Source organism: Cygnus atratus, chromosome 7 (genome assembly GCF_013377495.2).
Source record: "Cygnus atratus isolate AKBS03 ecotype Queensland, Australia chromosome 7, CAtr_DNAZoo_HiC_assembly, whole genome shotgun sequence".
NCBI lineage: Eukaryota > Metazoa > Chordata > Aves > Anseriformes > Anatidae > Cygnus > Cygnus atratus.
In genome coordinates this window covers 11002166-11027984 of record NC_066368.1, presented here as the reverse complement: position 1 = coordinate 11027984, position 25819 = coordinate 11002166, and the positions used below count along the sequence as shown (strand labels likewise).

Genomic DNA, 25819 nt, shown 5'->3' with positions numbered 1-25819 from the left:
AGGGTGGGGACATCAGAATTAACCTTGTTATCTATGTTACTAGTGAGAGGAGCATGTGGAGGACCTGTTCCATCTTACACCACCTTCTCGTGAGCATGGACAAGCTGTTTGCTTGCCACACACGCTGTCACTTGCCGTTGGTGTAACACCGTCTGCCTCTCTTCCTCTCCTTCCACCGAAGTTGCACTCCCTCATCCCCGCCTGCTCCGGGTTGAAGACTCCCAACCATCAGCCCTCAGCAAGGTCTTTCCTAGAGGGCTCCCAGTTCCCAAGGCACAGTAGCCCAGGTCCGTGTCTCAGATACGGTTTTACAAGCCCTTGAGTTCATCCTTCTGGGAAGGACACGCGTTTGATTGCATTGGGTGGTCTGCACAGGCAAAATCCTGTATGTACCCGGGGTCCCTTTGGTCAGGAGCCCTCTGCTTCTGTCCCCAGTGCAGACGCGTGTAGCTGGTCAGGCCGGAGCTTCTGCAAGCCCAGCTGGACCCCACGGAGGCTGTGCTGGGTTGGCAGTGTTCGTTACCAGCAATCGGACAGTGGGTTTCCTACTAGAAGCATGCATTTTCAAACTCCATGGCAGCGTTTTCTGAGTGAAGAGAATTGCTTCCCAGTTAGATTTTCACCGTGTTTTATTTGCTGTGTTGTTAAGTTTGTCGGCGTCTCCAGACTTAACTGTGGCAAAGATAAAAGCCCTGATACTAATGGCTTTGTGGCTGGCAGGTGCTCATTTTCCCGATTATTTGAGATTATTCCTTTTGAATCTCACTGTTATCTCCATTATTGACACACACTGTAATTTTCAAAATTGTCCACTATTAGGTCTCTGACTCTGGTTTTTCCCCTCCCGTCTACGAACAGCAGCCGCCTTACATTCAGTTAAGTTTTGTTTTAACCCCTTCAGCAATCGCACGGTTTCTTTCAAGCAGCAGCAAAAGGCTAGCAGAAAATCAGTGCTCTCCCCCTCCTTTTTGAATATGCATCTTAATGTGGTTTCACTACGGTAGAGCTCATGAAATTCTGATGCGTCGGGATTAAGAATATTTATCTTTTCATGTCCAAAAGCAACTAAAGCTGTATTTTCAGAAATTAAAGCAGTGTCTTAAGCTGCGCTCCCATTCTTAGTACTGAAATATTTCATAAACACTGGGGTGTTTCCAGAAAGGAGGTGTTTGATTTTTGTCCCGAATATTAACTGCAATGTGTGAGCGACTTCTCTTTCTGCTTTGATTTGTGTTTTTTATCTAGAGAGATTGCAGTGACGTTATATAAGGGGCTTTGTTTGATTTATAAAAGATTAAAGTTAATTTATAGTTATTATCTGTCATTAATCCTCATGTTGGAAAATTGTTTGTGTTTTCTATTTAATGGGTATGTGTTTCAGTTTCTCTCCGCCTGAGATGACTCATAGCTTGCGTTTAGACAAGAAGCCAGCATTCTGCCTCTCCTATGGTAACTAAAGCAATACTTCGCAGCTTTTGAACAGGCCTACCGCAGAACTGACTCCTAAGCAAAGCCCCATCATTTCCTGAAAGAAAACACGATGAAGTGAGTGACTAAAATAGTCACTCTGATAGAGGAATGTTTGCCCAAACAAGTATAAATTCAGGTTTAAGTTCCATTGCATGCGTACGTTTGTGTTATACACAGCAAAATTACCCGGTGTTTGTGAACGTTTCAGACACCAGCCAGTTTTGGAAGGATGTGGTCGGTGCGGTGCGCAGCGCCGAGAGGCTTTCCTGCTCCTCTCCGAAGTGGCAGTTCTGGTAGACCAACGTGGTGGCGGGGTCCGACAGACACGGTGCATCTCCTGGTGGAACAAGGGACAAGTTCGTGGAGCTATTCATCACGTTTTTATTTTTTTATTTAAGTCTTATTATATAGCCTGGGTTGACCTGTTTGCTTTTGGTGACGATTGCATTATAATACGGCAGAAAGGAGGGAAACAAAGCTGAGTAACTGAATGAGGAAGAAATTAGTAGGGTCATTTTTGCTTCTGATAACAACAATGTAGCTCAAACAAAAGGTAGATAGGAGGGAAAAAGGCTCTGGGAGAACCATTGAAATCAGCATTTTCTGAAGATCTCATGGATTTTGTCTCTGCAAAAGGTGGCTTGTTTTAAAACAAAGAAGGACAAAGTCTAAAGGCGACAAAACTACTCCTAAGCCAAGCTGAAGTGTTGTGCTTAGTGGGAAAGCACAGGGTGAAGTTGTGTAAGATTCTTTCTCTCTGGTATCTTTTGAGATGATCAGAAACGAAGCGAAGAACACACACAGCAATGATCGGTGCTGTGCTTTTTGAGCCTTTTTGACTCTTCTCAGGGTCTCCCTTCTAGCTTCTGTGATTTCCCAAACATTCTTGCTTTAACATAAGAGAAACAGTTAAACGCCAAGTATTTCTCCAAGTGGTCTCTTAAGCGGAGCTGACTGTTGCGCTGGGTTGCATATTCGAGGAAGCAGATGAGATAAAGGAAAAACCCTACCCGCCACGCAGGAGAGAACCGTGACCCGGGTCAGTTTGCACTGCAGCACGGGGCTTTCTGCGGCTCCACAGCACTTACACAGCCTGGTTCCCCTTCTCTGGAACAGGGCCTCGAGTGCATCTGTACTAGCAAAATGCTGGAGGGAGGGGAAAGCATTTACCTGCGGGACATAGTGTACGTAGCACATTTAGATGGTTCTGGTATTAAACAGTGCAGCCGTGTTGTCTAGGCTGGAAGATGGAGGGAGGGGAAGTGAAAGAGTGGTGAATCCTTGCTCCTCTGACTAACTGGCTGGCTGTGCTTTTGTTGTGCGATACATACTTGCCAGGGCAGCATGATCAGTGTTTGTCTTGAAGCAACTGATCAATGTGGTGTTGAGTTCCTTGCTGTTTATCCAGGAGAGCTGGAGCAAGAAACTAATCCAGTAAATTTCATTTGTTCTCTGGAGTGGGCTTTGTTTTCGTGTTAACTTCATGTAGCAGATGTTGACAGTAGGTATTATTTTCCTCATTAATAAAACTTGGAACCTGTGATGTTCCCTGCAGCAGGCAAACCATGGCCAACGCAGCTGAGCATGCATCTTTTTTTGACACATCCAAAGGTCAGAGCACGCCGTGATCCACTTGCTCCTTGGGGGAGCTGCAGCTAAACCCTCCTGTCTCCGTGGCCGGTATGGAACAAGAGCTGGAAGTAGCTAGCTGTCCTCAGCTCTGCCGCTTGGCTGACAGATGCATCCATTTTCAGCTGGGACAAACATTCTTCAAGGGAGCTGAAAGGTGCTCTGCTAGTTCAGGAGGTCTGGTAACAGTTACACTGCCATGCCCGGTTTGGTTTAACCAGACAGGGACGGCTGTAGCTTGTGGAGCAAGGTTATTAGAGGGATGTTCATCCTGGGGAAGTCCAGGTGTGGTCACCATTGTTTAGTGTCAGTTTGCCTTTTGCTACCTTGCTGTTACTTTCCTGCATTGCTCCAGGAACTCAGCAGTGAGATGCTGCAAAACGGGCATCTGATCTCTTCAACCACTGCTCTCGTTCACGCAAAGAGCCCCCTTGCACAGCAGCAGCGTTTTGATTCGCTCAGAGTCAGAAGTCTGCAGAGGCTTTGTTTCACGTTGGCTGGGTAGCAGAACATTTTGAACTCCAAGTAAAGCTGCTGAAAAGTGACAGTTAGTTTCCATGCCAAAATTCAAAGGAAACAAAATGATCTTTATTTTGTTGGAAGACCTTCAGCACCGCTCTTATCGGAATTCCAAGTTTCAATATTTATGTGTGTATGTATATACGTATTTTGTTATTCAAAGTGATGCAGTGAGGAATGAATGCCTACGTGGCTTCCTTTCCGCTCCCAGCTCTCTCCACCTCCCCTATGAATCCAACAGCAGATGGAGAAGGAAGAGGAAAAAGAACACTGCTGCTATTTTGAATAAACTATCTCAAAGCAAAATGTCTCGGTAATGCCACACAAAGTCACGGCTGTAAGCCACTTCTCAAAACCCAGTGCTCATCACAAAACCCTTCTCAACTAAGATGTGTTGTAGGGACACTTTCTGATGTGTTTTCCTCCCAGAGTGTAGATAGAAGCGTCACCATGGTCTGCGCGGCCTTGCCTTAAAGGTTAAAGGTCTGATGCTGGGAATCCCCTCGTCCTTTTGCCTCCTGCAATGGAGACTTCAGAGGAGACCCCGCTCTTAGAAAGCCACATGCTCTACTGCTGCGTCTCCCTACGTGCTGGCTGAGTTCTTGCATTCAGCATCCTGGACTGGAAATGTGCGGAGCAGTGAACAGAACAGGTATCCAGTAAGTGCTTTATGGTTGTTTTACTGTTTTCGGGGCTCCAGGAGGGAGTCTGGTCACTGCCGTGGATGTGTAACGAAAGCAGTCAGATGGACTTAAATAATACCTAATTAGGAGCTTGCATCAGTGCCAGCTTTGGTTCTTGACTCCCTTCCCAAACTTCTGTCCTCAAATTTCTACCTGGGTGTGTTGCCACAGTTTTCTTTCGGGATGATGTCCTGAAAAACAAAGCCTGGGCAAATCCACCCTGCAGTCCGTGAGCTTGGGCCAGGGAAGAATCTGGCCCTAGGTGGGAAGTTGAGCGCTCAGCTTTCTTGGCTCAGTTTTCAGTCACGTCAGGGCTTTGTACTTGCCATCTCTCTCCCAAACGCGTCTCTGGAGACTTTGCAGGTTTGGTTTTCGTATTCGTTTTTTCCTGGGGTGCTGTTTGTTGGAGCGCCGAGAGCCGGAGATTGTGATGCAGCAACTTGTCTTGCTCAAGTGGCTGACGCTGCGCGTGGGCCTGGAAGCATTACGGGCTAACAGCCACTCGGGGAGCTCCTGCCTTAGAGAAGGTGAGGTAATAGGAACATAATTTCTGAGACAGATTACGTGGTAACTGCAAGTTTCAGGACGTTGTGCTCTTGCCTGCAGCTGTCTGTGCGCTGACCTGCGGCTGGCGCACGTGCCGGGGGTACTGCAGCAGCACAGCCACTGTGGGCTTGGGGTAACCAAAGGAAGTCTCGGCGTGGAATGGGAAACAGAGGCAAGGAGCTTCCTCATTCTCCTTCGTGGATGTGGCGTTACAGCTTTGAGAACCTGTGCGCCTTTGTGATGCCTCGGGGAGAGGAGGGGGAGAGTCGGTGCCTGCATCACGGGCACGTGCAGCAAGCGTGCGCTGACCCGCTCCTTGTTGGGGCCTCCTTGCTCCGTCCCTCCAGCCAGGTGCTTGCTTTTCCCCTCCTTCACAAAAGGCTGCCTGTTCTCACCTCTGCTTCCTTTACAACTTTCTCCTTCCCTGTGTCCCCCTCGGGGTCCCCAACACCGCTCCCAGGGCCAGGACGTGCGGGCTGATGCTGTCTCACCGCCCTTGTGCCCTCTCCCCTCTGGCAAGAGGAGAGGGGCACGAAGCGAAGGTGCCTCTGCTGGTGTGGGATGGTGGCGGGGCTTCGTGCAGCACCTTCCAGCCCCCTGCTTTGGGAAGGGAGGTAGGCAGAGCAAGTGTGCAACAGGCTTTCATCGCCCCGCGTCTGGGAAATGAAAGCAAAGGGCTTCGCCTGGCAGTTGCTGTGGCTGTTGCCTGGCTGCAGACTGGTGCCGAGCAGTTTGCATAGCTGTGGGCAAACAGAGCAGGCAGGTTTCCCCCCAGGCAGCGCGTGTGACAGCCATAAAACAATGAAATTGGCAGCGTGCAACCAAGGGCCAGGAATTCTCCTCCCGTGAAGCCACTGGGCAATGTAGACAGGGCCACGGCAGGACGTAGCGATGGGGAGACCCAGGGGAATCATTTACCCGACTCCCTTTCTGTGCATCCCAAGAGTTTGAATCCGTGTAGAAGTACGGATCTTCTCTCTGTAGCATTCGTTGTGTTTTCTTTTTGGTAAACTCTTGATGGGCCTTTGCAGAATAGCAGTGTCTCTGCTTTTAAAGGTGGCACCTGAGGCTGTCGGATGCAGGCTGACTCTTGTGAAGGTTTTGGATTCCTTTGAGTCCAGAGGAGTCTCTGGATCCCAGAGCGATGGCATGAGTCAGGTCTTCTGCCCAACGGTCCATTAAAAAAATTAATGGCTGTCTTTTGAGGGTGTCTGTTTTGTGTAAGTTGCTGCCTGAACATCACTTCCATCAGCTGCGGGGTAAGGTTTTCTGTCCCGCTTGCCTGTTAATTATTTACCTTTGAGAATGCGTTGAGAAAACAGCATGACTTACTTAGGGGAAAATGCAAAGCTTCTGCAAAGGACAGGGGTGCAAAATGCAAAGCGTCTGCAAAAGGGAAGGGGATGCAGCAGCTGCAAAGCCATCTTGCACCTGCCTCCAGAAGGAGTTCTGCCCAGGAGGGGCTGAGGGAAAGAGGGAGACGTGCCAGAAGTTGATACGGAAAAGCTCATGCACCGAAACCTCCCCTGGAAAGAGGACCCGAGCTTGAAATGCAGCGTTACCTTCACAGAAACAGGCTGGGTGAACGGTGTCAGGCAGCTCGTGCGTGGTCCGTGCTGATAATGCTGCGTGCCACGCGGGTGTGGTTTATCACGGGGGGTAGTAAACAGCTGCACACAACTTAGCCGTGCTTGTACAGGCACGTGCGGCCTGCCGGCTCTGAGCTGAGTGCTTGCCCTGCTAGGGTGGAATATCTGAACGCGTCTAATCAGGCAGCAGCTCAGCTTTTAGTGACTCTCAGATGAGTACTTGCGCCGTCGCTTGGGCGCATGCTGCTCCCCCCGCGTGTCCCCACAGTGCTGGGGCTGTGCCAAGGGCCCCTGCGCTCAGCGCCGTGCTGCCCGGGACGCCGTGTGATACGACAGCGAAGGGAGGACGCCTCATAGGTGCCGCTCTCCATGTGAGTGAGCGGGTGTACTTGTTTGCGGAGGAAAGGCAGACGTCTTTTCACAAGGGTAAAGGCACTTCCACCTGCTGCAGCAGGGCGTTCCTCTGCTCTTTCCCCTCAAAGCTGCGCTGTGCAGGAGGCATTGCTCGGGTCCTCCGTGACCTCGGGGAGGTTCTGGGTGGCAAGTCCCGCGCCTCCTCCCCGGAGGGACTTCCCAGTGCCGCTTAAAGACACAACCTGTTGAACCCTGGGGTGATTCACCGCAGCTTCTCCAGGCACGCGCACTTCAGACCCCGCGTGGGAAGGGATCCTTAGATGGAAGGGTTCTTCTGCTCCTTCTGGGAACTCAGGGAAATTCTTCCAACGAGTTACTCTGAAAGGGGGAGCAGAGTATCCAGCTCGTTACAGAGCTCAGAGGTTAAAAAGAGGTTGCTTTGTATCGTCCGTGTCCTTCGTTCCCACCTCTTTGGCCCTGTTCCCTGGGGCAGGTCGGGTTGTGCGTTGCCCCGTCAGAGTTTGCCCAGCTGTGTGGGAATCGTCCGCCCAGCTCAGACAGTCCCGTTCAGTAGCTACCCTCCAGCGGCGTCAGGATGCCAGACGTGGGCTGAGTGCTCCCGCTCGCACAGATGCACACAGTTACGTGCGGGGACACACACAAAGAGCTCGCAGTTAACATCTACGTGCCCACCTCTTTGAAAGCACAGGACAGAGCCCCAGCTGTGTATACAGCTCGGGTCTTCGCTTTGATCTGTGTTTGTTTCCCACCGACTGGATCCTGGCGCTCCTCGGAGCTGGCTGCTTTTTTGCATGGTTGCAGCCCCTAAGCTGCACGCGGAGCAGCTAGCGGGGCGCTGGGGGTGTTTGCTCCTGCCTCCAGCTGAGAACCGCTCGAAGAGAGGAAGAGCGAGAGCAGTGGCAACCGAAGCTGTGTGCTGCCTGTATCCTCGAGGCCTGCTGCCTCCTCCCGTGCCCCCCACGGCTCAGGACGCCCGCTCCCCGCAGAGGATCAGCTCCTGGCCGCGGCTTCTCCCTCGCTGGCTCCTCCCGCCGGCCTCCTGCTGCCTGCCGGCGTGCACGGTCCTCTTCAGCTGATCCTTCCTTAGCCAAACCCGACCTGGGGAATTACAAGTCACGGTGCTGTCACGTTGCCTGCAGGCCCTCCGGGCGTTTGCTTTGCTCTTGTCCTTCCTCACCAGCGTGCAGGGCAGGGGTTTGTCTCCTGCTGGCGGTGGGAGCTGCCTTGCACGTTTCCCTTCTCCTGATCCTCTTACCTTGCCTGTCTGCCCGCACACGTGGCATCCCTGCCCTTCCCAGCCGCACACAGCAGCAAAGGCTGCCACACCAGAGTAGATCTTGTGCTCTGTCACCAGGATTGTAGCTCGGAGAGGCAAAATCCCCCTTCCCTTTCCAGAGGCTCAGCACGGTGCCTGTGCAGCTGGCTCGGGACCTGCGCCTAGAAGAAGGCAGGAAGGCTCTTCGGGTTTGCGTGGTGTTTTGTGAAGCTGTCAGAGATGGAGCTGTGAGGCCTGCGTAGTTCGTTTGGTGTGTCCCTCTGCCCCAAAGCAGGATAAGCTCCATCGCCACCGTAGCTGACGGATGCCTGTCTGACTGGCGTTGAAAACCCTTGAGAGAAGGGCTGCCGGGGAAGGCAGTACAGCCTGGTGCACTGACCAGCTGTTGGTACTGCTAGAAAGTTTTTCCTTAACATCTAACTAGGAAGAAGACTATTTCAACGTTATTCTAGAAATCAAAAAAGCCATCCAAAGCTGAGCGCCTCTGTGTGTTTGAAGGGGAGAGCCCTGGATGCTGCACGTAGTACTCAGCTTTCACAGCAAGACTGAACGTTAGATGCTACGAGTATGCAGAGCAATTCTGGCTGAGATGAGGGAGTATGGAGGAAAAAAATCCTTTTCCTTTTTCCGACCGTGCATATGCCACTTCGCCTGCCCAGAAAAGCAACGCTGATGCCAAAAGAAGTGGGAAACCGGACGGGAACGCTCTGTCTCTGGTGGATATCCTACGTTACGTGACCCCATAAGGAAGCGTGCAGGCACTGTTCTGCGGGGCGTCACCTCTTTTAAACTTTTCTTGGCTTGGAAGAGCAGCTTACAGGCTTGGTGCTCGCTGGGAGAAGCACATATGGGGATGCATTTCCATCCCTTCAGCGAAGGGATTGCAAAGGGGGAGGAGAAGGGAAATCTTGTTTCAGCTGTGATATACTTCAGGAAAACAAGCTGAAGCCCTCTGGAGTCAGGAGCATCTCGGAGTGTCTTTGAGTTTTGCTTTTCGTTGTCTTTCTTTCCCCCCTTGGTGACCCCTGAGAAAAGCACACGTGGTAGGGAAGGAGCAGGGCAGGAAGCGGGTTCTGCTGCGGGGTGAGCGTGCCGTAAAGGGTTAGCAGCGGCCGAAGGCGGTGGTGCAGGAGCAGCGGGTGAAGTGTCTTCTGCTCCCCCCTTTTGACACCTGAATTACCTTTTCAAGCGTCCTCCCGTCCAGGCGCTTCCAACACCAGTGCCATTGCTGAGCTGCGTGAGCACCTGCAAAACAAGGCTGGGTTTAGCCGTGCGGGGCTCCGCGGCGGAATTAGGATTAGCTGCGTTTTGCGGATGAGCGGTGCGTGCTCCGGTGCTCCGCGGGATTTACCTGAGGTCGTGCAGGCTGTCTGCAGCAGCTCTCCTGACTGGCGCTTACACGTCTTGCCCGCTGCCCAGCCCTAAGGGTGATGGGGAGGCTGAAACGGCGGCTCCTCGCGGTGCTGCGCCGCCCGCCCTGAACGTGCGCGCGAGTTGGGCGGGCTTCTGCCAACAACTGTTTTTTCACTGGGGATTTGTGAAACAAGCAGGGAGTGATCCCAGGATGGAACAGCGCATAGGGAATACCTGGCCGTGAAGCAGTAGTTTATCTTTCTTCAGTTCCCAAGGCCCCGTGAGGGATATAAGCACTACAGCGTAACAGGGAAGGAGGGGTCTGGTTGCAATTACAGTGAGCTTACTGCAGGTGTTTCTGTAAGCTCACATGTGTTTGTTTTTGTGTTTTGTGTTTTAAATATTGCCTGATAGTTGAACAAATGGAAACCAGCTTCCACCAAACTAGAGGACTGGGAGCTCTAGCCCTTCTTTTTTTTTTCTTTTTCTTTCCTGAAAAAAGCATGAACCTTTCTGCGTTCGGTTTGTTCCCAGGTGGGATCCCAGCCCTTTTCCTGCTGGGAGAATACAGGCCGAGTGAGCGTAAGGCAGCTAATCCTCGCACAAGTGTGAGTTTACCCAGCTGCAGCTGTTCTTGGTTTGGGGGAATCAGAATTATATCCGTCTGTGGCACTGCTGGCCGAAGCTGGGGTCATATCGATCTTCTCCAGCTGATCAGGAGTTCACCAGGAACAGCGGCCTGAGTTTTGTAGTGGGGCTGAAAAACATTTGATCCACTTTCACTTCTTGTGGGTGCAGGTCTGCCTAAGGAAATGGTTTCTAAGTGGCCAGCTTTACGCTTTTTTCTGTTGGAGTTTTGAGCAGTCTTATATCTCTTTGCCTTTACGCGTGCGTAGGGAAGAGGAAGAAAACACAAGGGAGATGTTGAAGGTAGTTAAAGGGAAAGGGCAAGGTACAGGTTTGGTTTTGCTTTTTCTCCTGCAGTTTACAAAGTTATAACTTTCTAGGTGATCAGCCCTGCTCCTCTTTGGAAGAACGGTGTTGGCGGACAACCAGGTTATGTTAGCGTGCTGTACCGGCTGAGCAGAAGCAAGGTGTGCTCTCCACTCCCCCTTCTCAGCACCTTTCCTGGGGCGTCAGTACGTGTGAGGCCAGGACGTGACGCGTCTGTTGTCGTAATGCCGGGAGTTGGGCTTCTCTGTTCAGGTTCTCCTGCCGAATAACACGTGTAGTTAAATTAAAACTGTTTGGCGCTTAATGCTAGCTAACTCCTAGACCTTTGAAATACGTTAGTGCTGCCGCATGTGTGCTAAGATATATACCCAGCAGGAAAAATAGTGCTAGGAGCTCTTAGGTTCTCTTTCCTAGTTGCAGTGCCTTTTTCCAACCGCACATCTAGTAATGACCTTGGCTGGTAATTCCTTTTTCCAGCGAAGTCTGAGGTTAAACTTAAAATAATTTTACAAGGTTAAATTACATGCACTGCGTCCTCTGTTCCAGATGCGTGCCCTCTGTACCTGAGAGGTGCGGGAGATATTTGATGACTCCCTAAATATTTCTGACAGCGCAGAGTGGCATTAGATGAAAAGCACATGCTTTCCTTCTGGTAGAAAAGACTTTACGTAAACAAATATTCCACACGGTCCTCCTCTTAGACTATTTTTTTTCATTAGGAATTAAGATTTTCTTCCATGAGGTGAGGAAACCGGAATACAGTATCAGGAAAGAATTGTGTGGGGTGGGAAAACTCTGTCCTGTCGTATGAACAAGAAAAATACTTCTTAGTAGCAATAGCTTAGCTGTGTGATTTAGGGAACTATGTTAATGGCAAAAGTGACCACTGGTACTACATCAGAATGTGTTCTTGGTATTGGCGTATTCCCTGCTCGTTATTTTGAAGACAGGAAATAGTTTTCCCAAATAACGGATTGGTAGCATCCTTTATTCTTTAACTGGTGGACAAACGTAGATCTGACAAAAGAAGTGCGTGCTGCTTTCAGCTGGCCGGTGGTGTTACTGGTCTAAAGCCTGACTACATTCAGCACCGAAATGCAGGGTCTTTTTCGTATTATGAAGACACAGAGGCTCTGTTTTGAGACCCCGTCCATGCCTTTGCTGCTGTGACACCCCGTGCACCTGGGTGGCTTTTCTGCTGGAGCCAGGAGAGTGGCCCAGGGCAGGAAGGGCGCCGCTCTCCATCCGCCCGGCGGGAGGCTGCCTCATGTCTCACGTTCTTTCCGTCTCAGGTGGCATTCAAGGATCTCTGCAGGTCCCAGCTAATTTATCTGTTTGCTGATGTGTATCGCACTTGCTTTCTCCTCCAGAGGCCAGGAGGATCCGAACTGGAGAGCTCTTCGTGGTGGGCGGCAGCCCCGGAGGCAGGCAGAGGTTCTGGGCTGAGCATCGCCGCTTGCCAGCATCTGAAATACCTCGTCACTTCTCTTCAAACGCGTGGTGCCTAGCCAGGAAACCCGAACAGGAGCATCAAGAATAGCTGGCGAGTTTGGAAAACCTCAGCTATCTTTGCTGGTGACCTAATTCTAGCCGTAAAGCTGAAAATCCGTGGGTCGCAGCAAAGCAGGTCGCTGCCGCTCTGCGGCCAGGCGGGCGTGTGCTGAACGGCACAGCCGCGCTGCGGGCACGCTGGTGGCACGGAGCAGGACGCCAGGAGCAGTGTCACCGGGCTTTGTGGCTCCGAGCACGCTGCGTGGCCCCGGCAGGGTGTTTATAATGGTATTAGGGAGAGCCGGGGCACAGGGCACCGCCGGCTATTCAAAGAGCAGGTCTCTATTTTTAACTGCCTTTTAACAGAGGTGGAGTTTTTATTAGGCTGGACTAATCGGGGCTTTCTAGTTAGCCGGACTGGGCTGCACGTTGGTGTTTAAGGCTCGCTTTGCGTGGTCCCTGGTAGCTGGGTGCAGGATTGTGACCGTGCCTCATTGCCAGAGCAGCGGGGCTGCGACACCCGCGGTGTCGGGAGGGAGCACCAGCGGGAAGTTGGTGCCAAACGGTCTGGTGCAGGAGGTACCTAGATGTGACTGCTGGCAGCAACCGGGCAGTGCTTTTAGGTCAGAAAGAGAACACGATGTAGAGCATTCACATATTGTGATGGCTGTAGGGTTTAGGGTCCTGTTGTAAGCACAGCTGAGCCGTAAAGGGGTTCAGCTGGTAACATCGCGTGTTGTGCTACAGGAGACCGAAGTTCAGTTCATTAGGTTCACCAGGGATTAAAATACTTGGTGGCTAATGGCCAAGATCAATAGTAATAGATCCTCGAAGTATAATTTTAGGGGGAGATTAACTTTGATAAGTAGTAATAGACTCTGCTCCGGAGCATCTGTTGCTGTTTGACATCTCTTAACTGTCTAAATTTCCTTGCTTTCAAAGAAAGGCAAAAAGCTGTGGAGGAGCTGGAAGGGGAGAAGAGAAACTGATGAACGGGCGCTGAGAGCGTGGCACTAGGTCTGGAGGAAAATGAAGAGGCAAGAGAAAATGCCAGGCATTGATTCACTCAGTTCCTCTGCTGGGCAGCCAGCCACCTATGCTGCTCTCATCACCTTCTCATTGTGAACTGCAGGCTCTTACATCTGATCTCTTAGTACTGAGTTGAAGTAGTCTGTCTCACTGGGGCCTCTGAAGATCAAAGGTGTCAGGAAAGGATGAGCGGTTAGCCTAGTGAGCAGCTGAGAATTTGTTCTGGAGGAGGCACCTTCTGAAATGGTACTTTCTCAGCTGTATTTTTTACTGTGAGTATCAGTATTCATTTTTTAATTATTTTTTTTTTGCCATTCCTTTAGCATCCTAGTTTTGGGAGGCATGGGATTACAGATGGTCTCTCCTTTTTATTGTTTTATTCATTTACATGAAGATTCTCTGTTTCAGTCCTCCAGTTCAAAGAGAAAAGCTTCAAGATATGCAACAAATGGGACCCAGAGGCCCAGCAGTTAGTGTGTGAATAAAGAAAAAGCTCCAAATACATCACTTCAGCTTCAGCATCGTAATGTTGCATTCGTCTGATTATTTGGGACCTGCCTGGTGCAGGATTTCTGCGTGCAGCTATGGAGTCCTGTTCGGACCTCAGCGCGTTTGGCACTTGTGGTTTTGTTCCAAAGAGTTTCCAGTCCTGCAGGCTGTCAGAAAGGGGGACAGAAGCAAAAACCTGTGGAGACAGAAGGACAAAGGCCAGTGGTAGCAGGGCTGAGCAAGCAGTTTGGCGTTTGCAGTGTTGCACCAGGTCAGAGGGAAAAGGAAGGTAAAAAAACTCAGAGATGAAAGCGATCCTGTTCCCTGAAGTGCCCCCTGAGATGAGCGTAGGGCCCTGAGACTTGGAGAAGTGTCCTTTTCACAGCTGTGCCCGCAGTGGTGTGGCCCTGAATGTTGGAAGAAGCAGCTGCCTCCTGTCCACGTGGCTCCAGGTGTGTGCAGGGCCGACGTTCCGATTTAGAACGCGTCATCGAGTTTGTTTTTATTGTCATTCCTAAATTCTCATTTCTTTGTTTCTTTTAAAAGATAGAAAGGCATTAAAAAAATCTCAAGGCCCTTTTTCCCCCCAGTTACTTCTTCACGGTGCGTTTTATTAGCGTTGCAGTACCAGTGCTCCTCTGTGCCAGGGAGCCGTGGGGAGAAGCGGACTGGAGACAAAGAGGCAAATGCACAAGGATCTCGTTCAACGTGGAGCAAACACAGACAAATAAATAATCACGGGAAGAGGCCCGGATTAAAATCGGACAGAATGGCTTGCTCTGAATGATGTCACAGCTCAGGTGGAGGACATCAGCTTCTAGCCGCGTGTTTCTGGGCCAGGTTTCCTTCTAAACCTTGTCCCGTCCCCGCTGTCAGGAGGCAGCCGGGCGAGCGCGTGCGTGTTTATTGCAGGCTGGCCGGGAGCCACGGCAGCTCCATTGTTCGTGGCTCGAGGGCTCGCAGCAATTACATAACGCTCTGCAGCAAAGAAAATACAGCCTCTGTCCTCAGCACTTGACTGGCTCTCAGTTTCTGATTCAGGTACTCGGCAAAATCTCCTCTCCTTTCACTGGCGACAGGCGTTCGGCGAAGCGGGGCTCAGGTCCTTTAGCAGAGAGGGTTGGGTTTGGCGGAGGGTTAGAGACGAGCGAGGAAAAAACATCATCATGTGATGGCTGCTCAGGATAAATGAGGCTCTGACCTGCGAGTTGCTTATAGAAGGAAACCATATTTCCCCCCATTTTCCCTGCCCTGTGGTTTTTGCATGTGTTTCTCATTACTTTTATCTCAAAATCGTTCTGGTCCAACGAATTATTGATGTGGGGTCACTTGTGTTTCTCCAGGAATGGCTTTCTTTAACCAGCGATCCCTCCTGAATTTTTTAAGCAATCTATTAGCCCTGAAATCCAAACAAAGTTGGTGGTATCTAATTTCAGGGTTAAATTAGACTCAACTTTGAAAAGGTGTGAAGGGCGAGGAGAGAGAGGAGGGCAGAGAGGGAGGCCGGTGATGATGTTCTTCTCCGTGTTAGGATCTTCCTTGTGCTGGTGCTTTTGGTGCTGCTTTTTCGTTTTGTTTCGTTAACTCCTCTTGGAGATCAAACATCTGATCCAGCTTCGGTGGGACTTGAGTGAATTCCTAACGCTGAGCACGTGCTGAAATCTGTGGAACTCGGGCCCTATAGACCTGCAGGCATGGTGCGAAAGTCTCTGGGAAATGCTTTCCTTTTCCCTCCGATGCTCTCTTCTTTCAACATACAGGAATCAGAGTTCAGCACTTGAGATGCTGCTGGCGGCTCGTTGGTTATTTCCTGCTGGAAGGGAGGCTTGGTCTGAAGATGGGAACTTGGTGCGCGCCTGCGCCGGTGTTCTGCAGATGTTCAAGCCTTGATTCAGCAAAGTCTGGCAGCAGCGTCTGACTCCAGGAGAGCGCTGAGTCTGGCAAACCTGCTGCTTCAGAGCTGAGCACGCACGTGTCTTTTGGTGACTTCTAGGCAGAGAAACTTTCTTGTTTCAGTTTCCATCGCTTCTGCCCGAGGTGGAAGAAAAAAACCCTCACCGTAGCAGCAAAGCAGCTGCAGTCTCACCAGGGATGTTTACAAAAGCTGGTGGCTTTTGTGCCAAGCTTGCTGTGGTGCCTGGTGGGGGAGAGGATGAGCCCTACCCCAGCCCCTCAAAAACGTCCCCAGAAGAGTGGGGTGAGGAAACGGGGAATTTTTTTTCGCACCCAGCCGCGTTCCTGCACTGCAGTTCCGATGCAGGCAAAAAGGAGCCGGGCTCCTGCAGTGGGATTTGGCTGCAGTGAGACAGCTGAGGCTAGGAGCAAAGAGCATGCAGGAATAAAGGTTTCCTCCCAGCGCTTTATATAATCGGAGCGGATGATGTCATTGGGAGAGGAGAGGAGAGGAGAGGAGAGGAGGCTGTGAAGTTACAGCGCTCTGCAGCCAGGCAGAGCCAAGTGCAGGGGGAGGCGCGGAGCGAGAGCCGGGCTGCTCTGCTGGGGGCGCGGGGCAGAGCCTGGGGGCTCGGAGGAGGATGGGGGGTGTTGGGGGCTGGTGCAAGCAGGTGACCCAAATGCAGTCAGAGGCTCTCACCCAGGCACGGGGTGAAAGAGGGGAGAGCCTCCTCCTGTCAGGTACTCCCCAATTCCCTCTGCGTGAGCCTGGTGCTTCGGCACACCCAGCGCCTACCTGTGCTCAGCGTACAGCTGGGGGAGCCCGATTTTACCAAAGCTGCCGAGGCAGGAGGAAGGGCTCTGGCTTCTCCCGTCTCCCCTGCAGCTAGCGTACAGAGGCTTCAGCCTTGCCTGAAACTGCAGTTCTCCTCCTGCCCTCCTCTGCCTTCCCTGGGACCAGCGCAGTGAGAGGCAGCAGCGCTCCGCGCCCAGCCTGAGTCGCTCCTCTGTTACATAACAATACGGGCATTTAGGCTTGTTTTTCCAGCTATTGGCAGGTGCGTCAAATATTGGCATAATCCAGTGGTTTGCAGGGGAGGCCATCGGGCTCTGTCTGGAGCCTGCACAATGCCGGCATTTCCACTGAGCCCAAGCGCCTGCAGCGCTGCTGAAACCACGTTGCAACCGAAGCCAGGTAAACGAGGGGAAGGAAAGGTGTGCCTGTCAGGGCTTGACCTTGGGATTACAGCTGCTCAGGTACAGCTACGGGACTCGATAAGAAAGATTAATAGCTTTGTGGTTGCTCTCTCTCTCTCTGAACCAGATGCAAATGGGAAAATAGGGACCGTGTGTGCTGGGGAGGCAACTTTCTGCCAGCTTGTCCAGTCCTTCTGAAGACAAGCCCTCCAGATCTTTTGTCCCCTCTCTGCCCTTGTTTGCAGGGCACGGCGACTTCCTTTGATCCACCGCGGTCCTGGGGCACAAGCAGAACTGATCGGTGGCCGTGCTTCTAGTACCTGGTGCCATCCCTTCAACCTGTGTCTGGGCGATCCGGTGCGTGCTCGTTCCTGCCCAGAGCTGATCCCTGGTCCCCAGGGCCTGGTTCCTGGTGCGGGGCCTTCCCCTGTTCCTGGTAAAAACCCCAGAGCTCAGGCTGTAACGTGCTGTGCGTTTCTCTCTGCATTCCGGAGTTGCTGTGATAATTCGACACCGGTCAGGCGTTGGTTCCCCAGAGCTTTGATTTTCTGCTGCGCGCACGGTGCGTTTGTTACCAGCGGGTCAGGGCGAAGTCCCAGGCCCTACCTGCGGCAGATGCCGCGTACCCAGCCCCCTGTGCGGTGGCAGTGGCCCTGCTCTCAGCCCCCCATCTGCTCACATCTCCAGCTCCGCTCCAGCGGCATTTCCAGCTGGGGCTGATCCTGCAGGTGAGGCGTTTGGCTGGTGCTTGCGCTCGTGCCGTGCAGGGACGCGCCGCTCTGTGCGGCAGCCTGATGGCAGTGCTGGGGCAGCTCTGGCTTGGTGGCTCGCCTGTGGGCACTCAGGAAATCTGTGGCACAACCAAAAATCGGTTCAGAGACCCAGAATGTCCTTAACAGCACGACCTCCTCCTCCTCTCTCTGGCTGCCAGACACCTGAGCAGTCTCCCCTGGGAGGACGAGTGCAGTGTGCCCCAGCAGTGCTCTGTCATTGCTGGCCCTACAGGTACCGGGCAAAGCACCTGGGGTGGGTTGGGTGCACGCACCCCCATTCCCCAGCCCGTATGTTGAAAAGGGGCTTCCAGGTAGCCAAAACCCAAACTTGTGTCAGCCATATGGGTTTAACGTCAACACAGTTTGCCCTAGAGCAGTCCGAGGAGGAACAGAGGAGAGTGATGCGATTTTCTTCTGTAGTTGTTTGTTTGATTCTCCTGATTTTGGTTCTTCCCCCGCCTTCCCCAGTTGTTAATATTTAATGAAAAGCACATGTTCGGCAAGGCCCTTGCTGCTCATACGCAGCCCCGTGGCTGTTCTCGAGACAGAATGATGGGCCCTTTGTAAAGAGATTTATAATAGAAGTACTGAGGGGCTCCCGGCCCTAGCACCGCCAGCGAGCACTCCTCGGTGCTGACAGTTCATCAGCAAAACCCCTGACCCTTCCACCCTTAATCATCCTTGCTTGTCACTGACATAATTGCCTGATTACAGACTCTTCTCCCCCACCCCTTTCAAACCGGGAGCAATGGTGAATTTGAAAAACAAATGGAAATGAACTGTCCGTGCTCTTTATTTTTTTTCCCCCTGCATTGAGACGGATCGGGCTAAGATGCAGTTTCTTTGTGTCTGAGCGGGGCTTGGGATAGGCTTTCAGGACTCTTTTGCACCGGTGTTGCTTGCATGTGAATGGTGAAGCTGATGTCATTGTGTTATTGATTGGGATGACAAGTTCGGACATAAATCATTAATGTCCGGGAAAGAGAGAGGGAGGAGAAGAAAGGCAACCCACGAGATAGTTTTCCATAAATCTGGTGTTCGTCCCTGCATTCGTGGTGCAGAGCAGGATTGGCAGGAGCAGTTCTCCTGTGCAGCCTGAGGACGACGTGCTTTGCCACTGCTCCGGAACCATTTTCCCCACGTTTCGTATTCTGCAGAAAATGGCTCAGGCCATCAGCAGTGCTGTCGTGCTTGAAATGGTCTTTGGAGATGTGATCCAAGGTCAGCAGAGTGCCCAGGGAAGGGCTCTCGTGTTCCTGCAGACCTTGTGCCCCCAGCACTGTTTGAGACCTGGGTCCAAGGAAGGAGTAAGGGTGCCACGCTTGGGAACTGCAATCCCTCTAACTCTTTTAATTGCCAGCAGGGATTGTTTGGGTGTTTTGGGCTGTTCTGCTATTTCCTTCTTCAAATTTTGTGCAAAGAAATGTTAGAGATGTTGCTTGGATCATAGCAAATCTCCCTGAACCGGCAATGCACAAGCGTGCCGCGGGTAGCAGTCATTCCGAAGTGCCTTCACAAACGTTCTCAGCACAGCAGCAAGTAGCTGAGCGAGAGGTGAAGCCTACAAGATAATCGTACCGTTTGTGTCTGTGCCTTGTCTCTGCACAAAGCCCATCCATTGAGCCAGATTATCAGCTCAAACGGCAAGAAAACAAACAGCGGCTGCCAGAGGTTAGCGATCGTGCAAGTATTGGTGAGCAGCCGCTGTTTGCGGTGTAAATAGGTCGGCGGCGGCCCGTCCTGGCACCTGTGGGGAATCTCGTGATGTGTAGAGAGAGAAGGAAGCACGAAAAGTGCCTCCTAGAAGGGAGGCAGAGAAAGAAACGGCCTTCCCTTCCCGAAAGCACGGCTCTGATCTCCTCTTCTCCCCTTACAGCCGAGCTCACCTCCGCCTGTGTCTCGAACGCTTGAAAGTTCTGATACCGCTCGGACCAGACTGCACCAGGCACACGACGCTTGGGCTGCTCAACAAAGCCAAAGCACACATCAAGGTAAGAGCTGCTTCTCCCAGCTGCTTTCTGGCGGGGCTGGTTTGGAAGTGCAATCCAATAGCTCGCGCTTGCTGCCAAGAGGTTAACTCTGTGTCGAAGGAGACCGAGGCCTTTGCTTAATCAAATAAGCACATGATATCGCGAGTTGGAAGGGACCCCCAAGGATCAGAGAGTCCACCTCCTGGATCCACACAAGACCACCCAAAAATCAAACCTTATGCTGTAGAATCACAGAATGGTTTGGGTTGGAAGGGACCTTGAGGATCATCTAAATCCACCCCCCTGCCAGGGGCAGGGACACCTCCCACCACACCAGGTTGCTCAAAGCCCCATCCAGCCTGGCCTTGAACACCTCCAGGGATAGGGCGGCCACAGCTTCTCTGGGCAGCCTGTGCCAGGGCCTCACCACCCTCTGAGTGAAGAATTTCTTCCTCATATCTGATCTAAACCTACCGTTTTTTAGTTTAAAACCATTCCCCCTTGTCCTATCATGACACCCCCTGACAAAGAGTCCCTCCCAGCTTTCCTGCAGGCCCCCTTTAGGTACCAGAAGGCTGCTGTAAGGTCTCCCTGGAGCCTTCTCTTCTCCAGGCTGAACAGCCCCAGCTCTCTCAGCCTGTCTCCATAGGAGAGGAGCTCCAGCCCTTTGATTATCTTCATGGCCCTCCTCTGGACTCGTTCTAATACTTCTAATACTCGTTCTAATTCTTACCTACTAGTAGTACATGTTGATATGTTAATCTACATAGATATCTATTATTTACATTTTGTGTGTGTATATATATATATATAAAGCAACAAGCAAGCGTTGTCTCCTTGGTTAATCATTTATCATTACTACAAGCCGCATTGGTAGGAGAGTCCATGAGGAACTCTGTTAACTGTGGAAATGATTGATTTGGAAAGCAGGAGCCTTATTCTGTATCGTCATCAGTTGTTGACAGCAACAGCTCTTACAAGAAAAACGTACCTACTGTTGATGACCCCATTTTGATGGGAAGTGCACCTTTTCTTCTGATGTGCCAGTGAGTTTCCATGGCCAAAACATTGGTGCAAATCCCAGGAGGGTAAGCCAGGGCTGGCTTGCTGAAGTTCCGTGTGGGAGCCAGCCAGCCAGCCCAACACTCATCTAGTTTCACTCCTGGCAGAGTGAAGCACAAAGAGAAAACGCAGCATTGTCAGTATCTGGAAAAGGCTGAAACCCTTTGTCACAGCCCAGGATAGTGGGAGGGAGGATGGGTGGCGAAGGAGAAAAAGCCCTGCTGAAGGGACAGGGTTAGCCTGAAATGACTCCTCCTTATGCAATGTGCTTGTCCTAGGAAACAAAGAACAGTGCCCTGGTAGATTTCCCAGCTGTGATCAAAGAAATCTGTAGTAGGTTATGTAAATCACTTACTAAATAGAAAACTGTTTCTGAGAAATCCTGCTAAACCATGCGGCAAGGAACACAGAGCTCCCAGGGCACGTTTTTGTGTGACAGTTGATTGTAACGCTGGGTTGGTTTGGTTAAGGGAATCGAGGCCCCTTTGTGGACAGATGTGGTAATGCAGGGGGCTGAGCTCAGGCAGAATGGCCCACAACGTGCTAGGGTTCCTGTAGTTTCCTCTGGAGAGGCTCTGTCTTCAAAGCCTTTTGATACCAATGCACGTGTGATTTATCAGAGCTTGGGAACAGGGAAAGTTGTGAGGAGACAGCACAACTCCTGGAAAGGGGAAAGCGGCTTGTTTCAGTGCTCTTTTGCAGCTTAAATCCTTCAGGGACCTGGGAACGTCTAAGTGAAGCAGGTGGCTGGACAGTGGAGGTGGGAGGGAAGGAGAAAAGAATGAAACCTATTACTGAGCCATATTTGATCATGTCAGAAACTTGAAGAGACCGAGAGGAGAAGCCAACACCAGCTTGAGAACCTGGAACGAGAACAAAGATTCCTAAAGAGAAGACTGGAACAACTACAGGGGTCTCAGGAGATAGAGCGAATACGAATGGACAGCATTGGATCTACCATTTCCTCTGATCGCTCAGACTCGGAGCGAGGTGGGTGTCACTGAGCTGGCAGGGAATCCCCGGGACTCTGAGAAGAGGGGGCAGGAGGCTGATCCATTTCTTGTCTCTCAGCTACCCCCTTCTCTCTGACTTTTGGTATTTAGGCTACTGATTTTGCTCACACATGTACATGCGTACATATGCACACACTTATATACAAAAAGTTTTGCCTTTTGCTTGAGTTACAGTTAAGTTTGGAAGAAGTGTTGCCATTGTCATCTCAGGATTTCGGTGGCATTTAAAGTGATCTGCTTCTCTGAAGAGCTCTCTAAAATACGAAAGCATCAGTTGCGCAAAGTAATTTGCAGTGGTCACAAGATGGTAGATAAATACCTGATGTTAAAGATCCATTGTCCCTTTTTTGTATCTCTCAGCAACACAAAGGGAATATCTAAGAAAGATATTATTGGGGCTGGAGCAGATGTTGCAAAGCAACTTCTCATGCTCTCCAAGATATTTCCTGTATTTGGCCTACCATGGCATAACCAAGCAAACAGAACTAAGCAAACTGACTCTTAAAACTCCAAGAATCATTCTACCACCAACCCCCTTTCTTTTCCAAGCTTCCCGTACTGTTCATCTCAGTTAAAACTGGATAGAGATGGTCTGAATGGCTAACTGAATTCAGATAATTTTATTTTTGGAAACACCTCTGCTGTGGATCCCAGGTGGGCACAGTAGGTAGCTTGGTATTTACTAACAGACTCAAGCACGCCATGTAGTTTGGGTTTGAGTCTACAGTTTGGAAAAAAAAATCCTTTTGGAAAATTCCTGAATGCTATGGAAATCAAGATAATCTGTTTGACTAAGTATCTGCTTTCTAGTACCCTCTTAAAAACAGGATTTAAGCTCTTAGGTCCACTCAGTATCTCTGAAAGTAACTCAGACCCTCATCTTAATGCATTATAATGCCCATTATAATGGGTGGTCCCACCTTTGGCAAAGTGATATCAATCAAATAGCATGTTACAGGTAGGGGTAACTTTAGGGGTGACTTCATGCTCTGTTTTCTCTCTTGTCCTCTGTTCTATCTGTGTTTTTTTTTTTGTTGTTTGTTTGTTTCCAACACGGGGATAATACCGTTCCAAAGAACAGAGGCAGAGTAACAAGTTCAGTGCATGAGATGGCCCACTTATACTGATAGCGGGTTTTGCATTCTGGAGGAGTCAAGCCCCTTTGCAAAGTCCCTATGAAAAGCTCCAGGCTGGTAGCCAGTCCTTTCCCAAACCATGTCCATAGCCTATCCTACCCCAAGGGAAAACACCGAGAGTCTTCCTGCCAGGCTGCTGCTGCAGCCCTGACCGGGGCAGTCCTGGCAGCTGGCTTGAAGGAAGCAGTTGGGTTTGTGGTGCTAACCTGTGTGTGTTTCTCTCATTTCCCTTTTTAGAAGAGATTGAAGTGGACGTTGAAAGCACAGAGTTCTCCCATGGAGAAGTGGACAATATCAGCACAACCAGCATCAGTGACATTGATGATCACAGCAGCTTGCAGAGTATTGGGAGTGACGAGGGTTACTCCAGCGCCAGTGTCAAGCTCTCCTTTGCTTCCTAGAACCAAGTGAGATGACAGTGCAGGGCGAAAGATTTCACTGGGGTGATCAAACTGGGTCCTAGATGCCAGTATCCTCTTTCAGAAATGACACGTTGACAGCTAGTCCTGAAGAGACCTGTAAATAAAACCTTTGGGGTAAGGGAAGAAACCCACGTGTTCATTTGGTCACATTACCAATCCCAATTCCTGCTGGCCAAAAGTTAGACCAAACCCTAGTCCCATTGAAGTCTGTGATATCCATTTGTTTCTGTGGGACCTGGATCTAGACCTTAGCGATGAAACACTTTGTTTTGAATTTCTTTGTTTGAAAGAGGATACTAGAGACTCATCCCTCTCTTTCTGTCATGAGATCTGAGAAATGTCAGAATTTCTTACACTGCATTCAGGTTGAACAACCTAGTTTAGGCCCTTCTGAAGAGCTTTTGTGGTCCTAAAAGGACCATGTCCTACAGTTTATCACAATCCAATGCTGTCGTAATGTAATAGGAAATCTGTGAGGGCATAAGTAGCCTAGAAACAACAACAGTAATGATTAAGGTCTCATTCTGTGCCCAGAGAGAGGGGCAGTGAAAAGAGATGTACAGGAGAGAATACCATTCAGCTCAGCTTTCTGTTGGACATCATTTAAAAAGCAAGTACCTCTGACGCGTGGCTAAAGCGAGGGGTACACGCTTGTAATCTACCAGCACATCATGGGCTGTGTCGTGCTGTGACAGCGACAGCAGATCTCCCGGTAGATGCGTGCCCACGCGCAGACACACAACCAGCTGAGGACAGAAAGAAACCAGCACACACGAGAGGCGATATGCCAGAAAGTCGTGCCCAGATACTGAGCCACTATGACCTTTTTATTTGAAGAGATTTTTTGATAAACGTTTGTAAATGTGTTGGGAGGGAAAACACCCCAAGTCTGATGCGTCTTTTTAGAGCTTGTCCATATTAAACCTTAGATGTCTTTTATATGAATTTACGCCATGAGAAGATCTCTGTTTTGATGAAGCACTTGACCCCATGAAATGCAAAATGCTTTTTGCCGTGCACACAATGGATGAAGGCTGTGCTAGCTGGAGAAGGCCAAGTTCGGTGAGGGTTCCTTTGGTTTTCTTTTTAGAATCATTCCCTCTGCTGACTTTTGAAGTTCCAGTCCAGTAGTTAACCTAGTTAAGCTCAGCACGTCTCTCATGTTAATGTAATGTTTTGACTGCACGTCCTGTTCCCAAGGGCCTTGCCATCTTACCTGTGCAGGTGCTGTTAAGAGCTATTCTAGCAAATGTTTTCTAATTTTCTCAGAGATGAGCATTCTAACCTGCACTTTGAGGGCTTTGCTGTTTTTTATTTTTTGTCTTTTTAATGGCCAGGATTATTTTGTTTTTTCCAAGTTTTAAAAACCTTGATAGAGTCCTCACCTATGGCATTGTTTGAAACTTTGTATATCCTTAAGTAATTTAACTACCCCTCATTACTAAGAAAAGAAGAGGAAAAAAAATGCTTTATAAAATTCATAACTTATTGCTGATTTGAATGGGTTGTTAATTTCAGTCCTTTAGACTTTATTTTATTGTTTTAGGTAGGGTTGGGCAAAAAGAAGTAAATAAAGTAAATAAAAAATAAAGACAACCATATTTAGCAGTGCAGTGGAATTGTGTTTAAATGTTAGCATATGGTCCCCATTAAAGTAGCACTTTAACGCCATTAAACATTTCTGTATCCGAAATGAGTTGTGTTCTTCCATCTTGGTCATTCGTATCACTTTAGCTGACCCTTTGTTCTTCTCGTGCCCTTTGGTCCTGTGAAGAGAAGATCCTGAGTGGTTCTGCTGTCGAGTTATGCGTTACGGTGAATTGCCTCTGTTTAAATATTCCAGTGTGTCCCCCACTCTTCTCCAAAATGTGTTGTCCCTTGTTAAGAGGCACAACGCCCGTGCTTGAGTAGAGAAATAATCTTTCTGTGGCTGTAATGAACTATTTCTGGTTTTGTGTGGTTTTCTTTTTTTTTTTTTTCCCCTCTATTTTTATTAATTTGTTTATTAAGTCTGGGTCAGGTTGCTGTTGTTAAATGTGTTTTCACTCGTGCGTATGTAACACAGCACATCTGTTCCCCTTCCTTCTGGGAGGTGACCTGGCAGGAAGAGGAGCCTGTCGCAGGCTGAATCGAGCTCCAGGTTAATTAATAGGGCCCGAGGGTTTTGGAATAAGAGCACCCTGCTTGCATTTATGTTTGGGGTCCACATTATCTGCAGATGACAGGAGTTTGGGACAGTCTTCTGAGTGCTGAAGAGAGGAAAACTTCAGCTCTAACAAGGCCTGACTTACTTATTCGTTATTGCTCTGCCTGAAAGTGTCTTTATAATAATAACTGCTAAAGACAAGAGTCTGGTTGCTTTGGTGCTGGAGGGTTCGTTTGGGCAGGTCATAGCAGATTTCAGGTAGTGTTTGAATAGTTCTTACTCGATGAAAACATTTCTCTGGCTTTTTGAGGTTGTGTTGCGCTGCGTTACTGCACTGTAGGCTTTCTGGCCTTTTGTGTGTGCTTGCACCCCACACGGTCTGTAATGCTCATCGTGTTCATGTGTTGCTCTGGGCTGTTACACCGGACGTTCAAGGTGACGGATGGGCTCACAGAAGTCGCTATCAATTACTTTTAGATGATAGTACAGGCCAATCAGTACGGTTATGCCGGATATTAGTTAGATGATCGTAATAGTTCCTTCTGCTCAAAAATGTGTGAATCTCCTGAATTTTCCCCATTGTGGCAAGCCAAAATAGCCCAGTGTCCCCGATCTGCTTTAAGATCATGTCAGCTTTCAAAGTGTCCTTAACTTTCTAGTAGCAGCTCTGAAATCTTGTGAAGGAGTAAGTGTCCACAGGTGCAGACCCAAACCCTTGAGGGGCAGGTCTGTCATCCTTTGGAAGCCCTCACATTGCTTAACTCTGAGAGAACCCATAGAGCAAGTCAAATGTATGGGTTTTCC

General features: G+C 50.0%; 1 protein-coding gene across 4 annotated transcripts in view; it reads left to right on the top strand.

Annotated features, from left to right (window-relative positions):
* The window catches only part of MXI1 (MAX interactor 1, dimerization protein), a 52260-nt gene extending 27698 nt beyond the window's left edge, over window positions 1-24562 (top strand). For all 4 annotated transcript variants that reach the window (XM_035547682.2, XM_035547685.2, XM_035547686.2 and 1 more), the window contains 3 exons: window positions 19143-19257; window positions 21117-21288; window positions 22685-24562. In XM_035547682.2, the coding sequence (XP_035403575.1) occupies window positions 19143-19257; window positions 21117-21288; window positions 22685-22848 (451 nt within the window). In that variant the 3' untranslated portion in view covers window positions 22849-24562. The remainder of the gene's footprint in view (window positions 1-19142; window positions 19258-21116; window positions 21289-22684) is intronic.
* The last annotated feature ends 1257 nt before the right edge of the window (window positions 24563-25819 follow it).